At 42.0% G+C, this 12,168-nt stretch overlaps 1 protein-coding gene across 1 annotated transcript; it reads right to left on the reverse strand.

Moving 5' to 3' along the window:
- Positions 1-710: 710 nt before the first annotated feature.
- Positions 711-4,991, reverse strand: LOC136516847 (26S proteasome non-ATPase regulatory subunit 12 homolog A-like). Its single transcript, XM_066510343.1, has 11 exons — positions 4,795-4,991; positions 4,418-4,615; positions 3,162-3,269; positions 2,968-3,072; positions 2,780-2,836; positions 2,497-2,693; positions 2,208-2,307; positions 2,002-2,114; positions 1,753-1,906; positions 1,590-1,667; positions 711-1,173 (listed from the first exon to the last, which is right to left on the reverse strand). Exons 1-11 carry the CDS (start codon positions 4,795-4,797, stop codon positions 955-957), a joined length of 1,332 nt encoding a protein of 443 aa, XP_066366440.1. The 5' UTR covers positions 4,798-4,991; the 3' UTR covers positions 711-954.
- Positions 4,992-12,168: the final 7,177 nt, after the last annotated feature.

Below are 12,168 nucleotides of genomic sequence, written 5' to 3' on the forward strand. Positions count from 1 at the left end.
ATGATAGGAAGGAAGCAGCCGTGTCAGACTGAAAGGCCCTGTGTTGGAGGCTGGCTGCTTCGTCGTGGCTCATTTTCGTTCTTCTATATGCAGGCTGCAGCAGTGGTTATTGTGACCTGTAATGTAATTTGACCAGTGCCATGCGGTATTTTTGTAGAGGCAATGGTTTGGACTTATAGTAGAGAAGTAAAAAAGCTTGAATGATTTCTTAGGTTTCCAAAAAAAAGTGTCAGCAGTGGCAGGTTTATTCAGACTCAGCGTAGGGACGAGGCTGGTGCGGGAGGTGGCGCTGTTGTGCCCAGGCAGGCTCAACTTAGCACTTTTTCCAGCCATCTTCAGTGGACTGAGGCCCCGTTCACGTGCCCTTAAACCCGGCTTAATCCGCTTCTTTTTTTCATCCGAAACATTCCTCCATACGAACGGGCCTAAAATTTTGGTCCCTCGTACGTACAGTACCCCTTTCTGTTTGCCTGACCTTGGAAACTTCCATGGCCTGCAACCGTGTCAACACTGAAATTCTCGTCGGTTCGTGGAGGGTGAGCAGTGCGAGACACTCACTGCGACACTGGTCACCACTCACCAGCGTGGCGCCGTCCAACAACGATAGCAAAACATTGATACTAGTTTGTTACAGATATGAAGAGATATGAAGTGTGAGCTGAGAAGTCGTCCAGTGGCCCGTAACAAGTCCCACCAAGGACCAACGAATCGAATCAAAATCTTCAATCAGACATATATAGAGAACTATTATTGTGTCCGTATTCTGGTCTGACAACGGCCACAGCGGCAGCCATGGCAGCGCTGCTGTGAAGTGCAGCCGAACAATAATCTTTCAATCGACAGCACCGGTTTATCTTAAATAATCTCAATTCAGAGTCCTCCTGCTGTTACAGTATCTTAACACCACGGCAGGCTACGAAGGGAACCTACACCAAAATAAGCAGTGCCAAACACTCAAGCTTTCAACACCGCCTTATGGATCATGGTTTCCTTGTGAATCTGGTGACAGCTTTTCTCGACCAGGTCGAGAAGCTTCTCGAGGTTGGTAGCCCATGAGTTGAGTGTACCATTACAATCTTTAGTTGTCTGGAAACTGACAACTCCCATCGGCCTGTCAATCTTCGCAATCAAAGCTTTTGAGTTCACCATGTCTGAAAGATACTTCTCTGCCTCCTGAAAAGAGTAATGTGCAGTTCCAGTTAGGCTGTGTTTAGTTCACAAATTTTGGGATTTTTGGCTACTGTAGCACTTTCGTTTTAATTTGGCAATTATTATTCAATCATGGACTAATTAGGCTCAAAACGTTCGTCTCGCAATTTCCAACCAAACTGTGCAATTAGTTTTTTTTTCGTCTACATTTAATGCTCCATGCACGTATCGCAAGATTCGATGCGATGGCTACTGTAGCACTTTTTGGGAAAGTTCTTGAGAACTAAACAAGCACTTAGATCTCAGCTGCAACTGCAGCTATAAAATGCTTTCATAATTCAGGTGATTGTCATGTATTGGGACATTTAAACACAAGATGCCACAGTTGGCATCACATCACAAAGAACATACGATATGATGCAAAGGTGAAAAATACAAACCTGCAGACTCAAGCAAAGAAGATCCGCAAGCCTCTTGAGGGTAATCCTGGAATAGTACTTCGACACGACCAAGATATTCTGAACAGAGCAATAAGTCAGATTCAATGGACAAGTATAGAGCAAAATAACTATAACTATAGACCAAACATAAAGTAAGCAATACATGCTCAATGATCCTGAGCTTCATATCTTCTGCAGCTTTGGCACCCAAAGCTCCTCCAAGCAGATTCTTCTCAGTCTCATACTCATCCTTTAAGAAATCCCACAAGCTGGTCCATTGAATAACCTCCATTGTAACCAGCTTCTTTAGCAAGAACCTTTTTTTCCATCACATCACAACAGGAAAAAAAATGATTACTAAGATAAGCCTGCCTGGAGTTATGAGAGCAATTTTGCAAACATGCAAATGTACCTGAAATTGGGAATCTCTGAAAGGTTTTTGTCATCGAGAGTAGCATTCAGAAGGCTCGATTGCATAGGATCATGAGGTGCTAAAACCAAGTACCAACAGATCTTCCTAAGAATCTGCAAAGGACTTAAGGTAGTCAGATAATTAAGGGGTTGGTGGATGCGGGTCAGGGGGAGTGTATACACATGTTGAGAGTTGAGAGAGAGTACCGGTATCCACTTTGTTGGATCCTCTTTTATCGCTGGAATATCATAAATCGCCTTGTAACAGCGGCAGATTTCCAGGTAATCACTGTTGTGCATGTAATATCTGTGAAGAGACAACGAAGAATTATGATTGTCTCCAATATGAAATGTAGTTATGAACCATAGCATTAAAAAGAAAAAAGAAATTGGGGGTTCCAGAGGTAGTCAGGTAGACGAGCCAATAATGACAATGACAATCAAATAGCACGCCAGTAGTGCATTAATCTAATTGAGATTGAGAAGCATCACATACCGAATCATCAGTTCATAGTAGATGCGCTTCAATTCTAGTAGGGATGGAATGTCCGCAGGAGCATCCTGAACAATATTGTCCCCTTCCTTTGGTTTCTTTTTTTCCTTCGATGGATCTGCTTCAAATACTCTAGTACTAATTTTCCTTGATAAAATTTGTGCTCTGACATAATCTTGCCGATCTAGGCATAGCCGGACCTGCGACAACAATAATAGAAAGTTTTGCATGAATCAGCATTTTAGTAAGAATACAAAGTATTTAACATAATAGATTGCCATAATACCTGCTCAAGAATAAAAGCAATTTTTTCCGTCTTGGCCATGGATCCAAATGTTTCGACCTGATAAACAGCTTGTTAGTCCATGACAGTCATGGATGGTCAGAACTGACAAACAGTACTAAAGAATGACAGAAACATTGTCACATAATATGGAAGTACATGTCCTCAATTCTAGTGCAGTGCAAACTTACAGCAACTTCCTGCATCAAATCAGCAGCCTCGTCAATCTGTCCCTGCTCCTCTTTGATTTTAGCAAGTCTTTTGATCAATCTTGCTCTCTCTATCTCAACATAAATCTGTAGATGAATAACTGTGAGATTACACACATAAAAACAATGAATCTTAAAAGGAATAAAAACTCGTCATCAAGATGGAAAATTCTCACTTTGCCAGCAGAGACGCTGCTCAGTGTTTTGATTAGCTCGATGCGTGTGTCAATGTCTGGTGTCAAATCAATGTATTCCATTGCTCTCTGAACCATAGCAGTTATGGCCTGCGATAAACAGAAGTGACAGTAATATAAGTGTATAGTAAACAAAACAGTAGCAAGTGACATACATGGTTAGCGTTCCTTTCTATATGCTTATCAATTTATAGGTAAACAAATAGACAAAGATGACTTATGAATCTGCAAAAACAAGATAAATAGTTAAGAGTAATGCTTTGGTACAGCATAGGCTCCCGTTTGAAGCAAGTAATAAAGAACTACTTATATTATACTTAATAGATTGATCTAAAGTGTTCTGGTCATGGGTAAAACATTGCTCAAGATGATTGTGAATAAGACTCAAGAACTGGCAACTGTATGTCCAAGCAACTAAAGGTGTCAAAGCAAAATGTTGCAGATAAAGATTTCACATTGTGGTTGTTCAACAATGGATAGGAACAATGCAAACTCTAGAAGTGCAATTATTCGCTGATGCTAAGAAAATAAGTACCCTAACGAACAACCAAATGGATAACAGTTCAAGAGAATTGCATTAGCATACATCTAAACATCACTATGGCCATGGATGAGAGCGTTCAGATTGCACACACAGTGCAATCTAAGAAATGTAAAGCAAAAAATAGTAAGCACATCATGCGCATGCTTCATAGTCAACGCGGAAGAATGGTGAGTGGCGTTGCATTTAAAGGGAAACCAGTCAGCATTGTTAAGTAGAACTAAATCATCAAAAAACAAAAACACAAAATGTTCTGAAAATCAATGGCCGCTGCAAGCAGAAAGAATGTATAAAAATAAGATATCATGTATTTCTAGCTTTCTTAATAATTACAACTGCATGAAATATTTATTGGATGGATAAACCATACTTCCGCCAACCACTATATTAGTTTAAACAGGCAACTTCGATTCAGAAAGCTTTTTCAAGTCCAGCTTCTTTTAACAGACAAGAGTTCAACAGATGTTTTTGGGTCAATACCTCGAACCAATAGCTAGAGTCAGCACCAAAAGTACATCAAAGTTACAGTAGTAAAATACTTCAGTAGCACGTTATGCGGCGAAAATTTGAAGCCTAAAGGCCGCTCTGCCTTCGTACAAGCAAACTGATTACTAAAGCACCTCCAAAGGGTCTCATACACATATACTAATTATTACATGAACCAATCGAAGATGTAAGAGCAAGTCGAGAACCGAACCTGCTTAAGCTGGCCTCTCCTCTTGGAGAGGAGAACGATCTGGTCGTTGAGCGTCTTCCACGCGCCGGCCTTGTAGCAGAGCTCGACGATGTCGATGACGGCCTTCCGCGTGCCGGCGACATCGCCGGCCAGCCTCATCTGCTTCTCGACATTGAGGAGCGACTCTATCGCCGGGTCGAGGTTGGTGCTGTCACCCTCCTGCACTCATCCAGCAAGAGCAGAGTCAGACCGCGAGGTAGCAGGTGAATCGGCGCGGGATCGAAACCCTAGGCGGGGAGAGCGCGGCCTGCGCCGGCCGGCCGGCCGGCCCAAACACTGAGAAGCGGGTTGGAGCGCGGAAGCACGAGGTGTGGATGGAGAGCAGGCGGGGGGCTCACCATGGCCGGGATCCTGGGAATCTGCGGAGGAGGAAAACGGTGAGGCGGCGAGATCTGTTGGGCTGCTTTGCTTGCGGCGGGGGAAGAAGGTCGGGCAGGGCAGGGTAGGGCTTTGTTGGCGTTTTGATTGGAGCCGTGGACACCCTACCAGGTCCCTTCTCTTCTCTCCGAGGCGCGTTCGTTTAGTTAAAACTAGTACCAACTGCGCGCCATCGCGCGCGCCGGCGAGTAAGCACGCTTAAATATACATCGAAGTTTTGTACGTCACATACGATGCGCGTCATTGAGCGCATGGGTGAGCAAATTATGGGCAGTATAGATTGAGATTACGTAAGAACGATGCGTACATATATTCATAGATATACGGTTTTTATTACATATACAGTACAATTGCTGCTTGAAGGATACCACAGGACGACGTAGGCAGTTGCATGACCAAGAACAAAATTAGGTAGTGTTTAACTATACTGGACGTAATTAGACAATACATAAACATCAATAGTAAATTAGAACACTCTTCTTATTTGTTGTCATGGCGTGGTCTGGGCAGCGTTCAGAGCATAGCAACCGTAAACCTTTCCATCTTGCAAAATCATGAGCCGGCTATCCTGTTCTGCGTCCGTAAGATCTGAGAAAAAAGTCAAGGGCTTGACGATCCCAAGATGTAGGTATAAAAGGTATTTGTAGATCATGAAGTAAGGCATGGCAAGCAGCGTGAGCTGTTTTGGTGAGTGGTGTCTGATCAAGGTTAAATTCCGGTGGAGGTATCCACAGATAGAATGAAAAGAAGACTATCAGTGTTTAATTATTTGTTGCAGATGAGCTAAATGTAGACGCGCTAACAGACAGATACACACAAATAGAGGAGACTAAATCGATGTACCGAAACATGAACAGGCCTGATGGTATCAGTGGTAGGCTGGTGCACCTGCTGAGCTGGTAGAAATCTGATTTTTTTAATAGAAAGAGGTATTGGTATAGAAGTCTGCCGATCAAACCTGTGTACATGGAGCTAACGAGGTATGTTGACGCCACATAGCAGAAGGAATCTTCAGTTAGGCCAATGGCAAATGTGAACTTTTTATGAGGGAAACAGTCGGTTTTCCGAGTGGATTGATTAGCGCTTCACAGTTTCGGCAAACAATCTGTCGAGCTATTTCATCATAACAGAAGAAGTTGGCTTGAGCTGTGTCATCTGCTGCAGTAGAAGGAAGCTTGTATCTGCATATTGAGAAATAGGCACATGTAGCAGTGTCCATTGTTAATAATGATTATATAGTAGGCTGTGCATATCGATTCATAGACGGTGAGTGATACCTAGGCATAGTTCCTGTCCAGTTACATTTGGTGCACACGTATGGGCTGGATTTTTTGCTTCGTTTTTTGTTGCACTTTTTTGCACAAAATATATCACTGCTTGTCATCTTGTGGAATCTGTTTAATTGTGACAGTGCATTTATGGCCTTCTTCCTGTAAAGAGTACAAGACCAAATTTTGAACAACGTATCAATAGCATAGTTGTATATGTGGAACAAAAAGCTGCAGAATTTCATACTTTTTTAAACAAATGAAAAAGAAAAAAGGATATGGTAAGAAAACGTATGACATTGAATCTGAATATACGCGATTAGACTGCAACATTAGGTCAGTGTAGGTGGCTAAAGTGTCGATCAAAGTCGTTAAAGAGCAGCACAACAATATTGGGATTAGTATAAAAATATACAATATGCAAAGACATTTCAGAGATGATGATCTTAACTCATGGTAGACCAGTGGCAGGAGCTTGGGAGACTAATTAATGAGAAGGCAAAGAAGAATTTGTAAAAACGCTACCGAATTAGCTACTCATGGTGAGGGTGGTGTGGCAGGGAAAAATGAATTCAAATTAAGGGACAAAACCAGCATATGAACATCTAATATAGTTGCAAAGAAGTAACTAAATATTGTTATAGATAGCAATGTTATGAAGCAGCAGTTTATAGCAACATTCTAGGAAGATGTGTCATCCAATAAAGATAAAATTTAAAAAGGGGACGAACTGGTGGAACTCTGTGTTTTGCGACAAGAGGAGGATCCAATGCAGACAGTTTCATTGTGCAGGCTGTGCTGTAATTCTCTTAAATTATCATGGACGAACATCTGGAAAACACAAAATGGAGGCAAAACGGTTAGTGCTACAGCAGGTAGACCTAAGCTTTTGTTTGAACAAATTTTGCATATTTCTAAGAATAATTTACAGTTTCATTGCTTAACCCAGTCACGACCTATGGTTAGAAGGTGGTCAGTAAAATATTGAAGGGTCAAATTAGATGGAGACGGAGTAAAATGAATGGATAGATATTTAACCTGCCTTGATCATGAATCCATGGCAGGGCACATGGTAAAAAAAGTTTGACAACTAACAAGGTGCCACCAAATAGAGAGCAGCCATGATTACAAGCTAAATTAACTACAAGGCAACTGGGAAAATTGATCTATATGAAAAAATAGTAAAATACATTAATAAAGCACTAATGCGATGAAGCATTGAACTGTCAATTAGAAGGTGAAAAATAAAGGACAAGGACTGTGGATTAGATTTTGCATTGCCCTTTCTATCCGAGATAGGAGATGGTCAATACATTGTAAAAAATAGTATCATTAGGCGTAGGATATCTTCCAACAATATAGTGACTAAATTTAAATATCACATGAGACTGGATTATCTGAACCTAGCAATTTGCACAGTATGCACTGGAAAAAATTGTTATCACAAATGAGGCACGAAGCAAGTTACGAACCTATAAATCAAGGACCTTGTAATAATTACTCCTCACTCAGTTTTCTCCAGGCCATCAAACGGATTGTGTAGCTACGTAGAGAAGTGAAACCACATATAGGAATGTAGGAGAAAAGATCAGCAGCCCACTACACATAGCAACTGTTCTGAAATCTAAGTCAAAAATAGCTGTCAAAGAAAAGAACAAATTAACCTCCCCATAAGGTAGTAACTTAATGGTACAAGAGAGACATGAAAAGGCAGCGCTGACTGAAATAGGGAATTAAGAAAGCGAAACCAAACTGTTTGAAGCAAAATAGCAGATCTTATTATCCAAAGAAGGAAAAAGTTGACAAAGACGAAGAAATACAAACACGACACCTTCCTGCATCTGGCTTACTTTAATAGGACAATGCAGGATGCACATATGGGAAAATATAAAGGCATGTAGGTGTGTAAGCCAAAAAGAATGGATCATGTGGAAGCTTTTTTGAAGAAGAGACAATTAAGCATATGGCAGGCCACATTGGCTCACGACAGGTTGCAGCAATTTAATGTAGGACGTTCCAACAAGGATCATGATATTAGAAACCAAAAGTAGCACATTAAAACGTGAAAAAGCAAGAATGAGAAAACATGCAAGTGTGATGCTAAGTCAATCGAATAGAGGCAGAGGTGTGTACTGGTAGATTAAGCCATAGGATAAACAAATAACTTGGATGTTGAAAAATAAAAAAAGAATAGCCATGAAGGAAAACAGGAAAAGAACTAAAATTAGATGGAAATAAAAAGGGAATGAGAGAGGGGGTGGATCAGCCTGTCTGACATATTTTGGTAAGCCAATAACTGTAATAAGTACATAGGTAAACGCACGCTGCTATCATATCCGTTGGACCAACCATAGTAACCATACTCATTCATTCGATCTAATCCTTTAGTATGGTATAAGCCATAGAAGCATAGTACATCAACATATAACCATATACGATTATTTAATCTTAAGATTTATCAAAATAGCACATCGCTGTAGTCCACGAGATGTATCAACATTTAGAAACAAACCAACTTAAAATACATACAGAGGTAAGAGGTTACAAATCTTGCAGGAGATGAAACCGTTCTGTTGATAGCACACGTGGATCAAATAGGACCTGACATCATCATCATATCAACCTGCCAGGAATAATAATAGACAAAAGGACGTCATGTCCTAATCGTTGTAGCATGAATAAATTCTTATAAGCTAGGGAGCACTGTATTTTATTGCGTCCTAATCTATCAGCCACATGAAGATTTAGCATATATGGTGTTAATTGCATCCCGAGCTGGAATGCGTAAACACTGCTGACAAATATAATTAATGAAGCTAAGTATTTAGGAAGATTTTGTCACTGAACCATGAAGGGTTTTTTGCCATAATATGAGCCTTACCAATTGGACTACCTTTTTTTATCTTTAGTTATAATTTCCAACCATTAAATATGCTTCATGTCTATACTAACTGCAAGTATTCGACATATGTATCTCTATATAAGTGGATCGCAAAAAATATGACACAAAACCGTATTCTGTAGCTGAAGAAGGATAGCTATTACCAGAGACACAGTTGCAGTGCAAACGAAAGATTGGACCACAATAATTAGCCTCCCTTTAGCTTCATCATACACCTACAAGCAGAAATGTACGTATCATAAATAGGAAATCATCAATAGGATAATAGCCATGTCCTGCTCTAAGTGATCGGGCATGCTGATCTGAATACAGACAGATATGTAAAAATAATTTGGAAATCAGTGTATCCACCTTGTAACCTACTCTCTCAAGTAAATACATGACAAAAGTAATGTATGTAGAAAGGACAAAATATCTGCATGTTTGTAATTCAAATATCAGTTAAGCTAAAGCGAAATAATTAACACGATGCTGACCACATCACAAGCAGCCCAGGTTGCAATGCAGTGCTTTATAACAGGAACAACTTTTCCTTTATTGATAAAGAACTGGCCTTGTAAAAAAATAGTGTTAAAGAACTTGATAAATAAGCTGTGAATTTTGGCAGGGCATTCTTCCAATTTGGGGTAGCCTTCATAACCTCTGCATGTACAAATGCATTTATTGGAAAGCAACTTTACTGGAAGAGAAAATAGACTTGTCCCTAATTTCAAAAGCTAGAGAAAACTACTAGAGCTCTTCTTTTCATGTTCCTTTTAAAGTTCAAAGTGATTCATAGAGGCTTACTTGCAGCCAATCAAAGAATTCATTTGGAGTTTTTTTAAATGCCAAACTTTTTGCTAAAAATCGCAGTGGAAGACTCTTCAATATGAACACCTGGGGAAGCAAAGAAAACGATCAGTTTACTCCAGTAGTCCAGTCGCCCAACGAATGTAGACACACACCACAACATTTCTTTGATCCAATTAGAGGCATTCCACCTAAGCAGCACAACCATCATTATAAAAAAAACACAGCCGTAAACAATAAGTTAAGCACCGAATGGAAAATACATACCTAACGACATAAAAAATAGAACATGTAAAATGAAATAGAAAACTAAATAAGGTTAGCATGGAAGTCAGAATGACTCATCCCGGCATATGAAACAAATTTAGGGGTTTGAGTCACATCTTTCGGGCCCTCATAGTATACACCTGCACCAATGAAGATCAATTTGGAGACCTGTGAAAGCAAGCTGAAATTAGCTAATTGGGATATAAAACTCTTAAACTTGTAAGATCTGTCTTGTATGAAGGCTTGTGGCATAGCGGCCAAAATTCACATAAAAGGAAGCACTACAGATACCTCAGTTTAATCTGTTGTATTATTCTGTAGTCTACAGTACTAAAGAAATATAGATAACAAAACTATTTTGAGCATGTACCGCTTCCGGGTAGTTGACTGAAGAATCAATGGCAACAGCAGCACCAAGGCTGGGCCCGACTAACACCATAGGCATTTTGATGTATGATTTCCAGAACTACACATACAAGATAAGTTGTACGGGTCACATTACTGTAACTAAGAAAATAACAGATCAATGTAACCATTAGATAGTAGCGTCGTTCACGACAACTCGACAAGAACTGCCTGGTCTTTAATTGGCTGAACTGTTAGGCATAGGGAGGAGCGGTGGGTGTGGTGTTCATACTCTCTGGTACGTTGTCTTTTAATGAAATGATAAACAACTCTCCTATGTGTTCGAGAAAAAAATACAAAAGTGGAAAATAAATTGAAGACTATTGTAGCAACTCAGGAGAAAGTTGTGTATTTTATAACATGCCTGGCAACGACGGTGGTCCAGTTACTCTCATGCTAAGTAAGTTGTTACTCTCATGTTAAGTAAGTTGTTCAAATCAGCTACTATAACGCTCTAATGTTATAAGCAAGTTGTTCAAATCAGCTATTATCAGTACTGGAATAGCATTCTAGCGTTTGCCATATTAGAATCAGAAAATTAGGTCACCACAAGGAAAAGGACACACAACGTGGCAATTAGCAAAAGGTACAGATAAGCGAAAGAGGATGAACAGGGAGGGCAACGGCGTTGGGTACTGGAGATGGCGTGTAAGCGGTAACCCTAGTGCTCCCGCGCGCGTCGCTGTCGACGACCGAGGCGAACGGAGGGGCCCAGAAGGTGACGGATCTGGCCAACCAGGCGACAGATCCGGCCACCCAGCAGGCGGATCTTGTGGAGACGGGGAGGGCTCGCGCTGGATCCGGCTGCTCGCCGCAGATCCACCGCCTTCGTTGGCTGCGTGAGGTGTACGGCGTGATCCAGCCTCAGATCGGCCGGCGGGAGGGGTTCCACGAGCGGCCGCTCTAGATCCACCGCCGAGGCTGCTGACGTGACCTCCCCGTCATCATGCACGGCCGCCACGGAGGTTCCTTCGCCGCTAGAGGCCTCCGGCGCCTCAGGGCGTCCGCTGCCTGGCCGCGCGGGCGTGGGAACGACCGGCGATGGAGGGGCGAAACCCTAGGGCGCACGACCCGCCGCGTTGCGTCGCGAGGAGGAAGTGGCGTGGTGGTGGCGGTGTTGGTGGAGGAGGAGGAGAAGGAGGAGGGAGGCCAGCGCCGCGCGGAGGGCGGGCCACCGCCGAGGCCGTCCCGTTCCGTCGCCTGAGCCGCGCCGCGAGTGGGGAGCGAGGGAGGGAGAGAGAGAGAGAGCGGAGAGGAGGAGAGCGTGGGGGTCGGGGAGATCCGCCGAGGGTTTCGTAGCGGGCGGGCGCGTACTGTACCGAGTGGCGGAGCCAACACGGGCCGTGGATCGGAGAATCGGACGGCCAGGGGAAATTGGGGCGACGTGGCCACCCTGGCTGGCAGTCAAACCTCCCTGCTTTGATAAGAAGAAATTTGACTTAGGCTCCTACTTAGGCGTCGATGAAAAATACCGTTGAAGTAGTGTCGAAGAACATGACGTTTGTATTACGGGACCGCTTCTTCATTTGCTGGCCGCACTCCCTCTCCACCGCACCGCACTACACCCCTCTCATCGACAATTGTATCCTTTTCATAAAAAAAATATTAATGTATATATAGTTCAAATATATGCAATTTTGACTAGCTGGTCTACAACCTCTATGTAGTTAAGAGTTTTTAATGAAAAATTGCTATTGTCCTTC

This window comes from Miscanthus floridulus, chromosome 17 (assembly GCF_019320115.1).
Source record: "Miscanthus floridulus cultivar M001 chromosome 17, ASM1932011v1, whole genome shotgun sequence".
Classification (NCBI taxonomy): domain Eukaryota; kingdom Viridiplantae; phylum Streptophyta; class Magnoliopsida; order Poales; family Poaceae; genus Miscanthus; species Miscanthus floridulus.

Bases quoted from the DNA above. Each gene is read 5' to 3' on its own strand.
- LOC136516847 (XM_066510343.1), bottom strand. The intron at 2,308-2,496 runs GTATGTGATGCT...GTCTCTTCACAG, and splicing joins TACTATGAACTGATGATTCG to ATATTACATGCACAACAGTG. The intron at 1,907-2,001 runs GTACATTTGCAT...ATGGAAAAAAAG, and splicing joins TCAGAGATTCCCAATTTCAG to GTTCTTGCTAAAGAAGCTGG.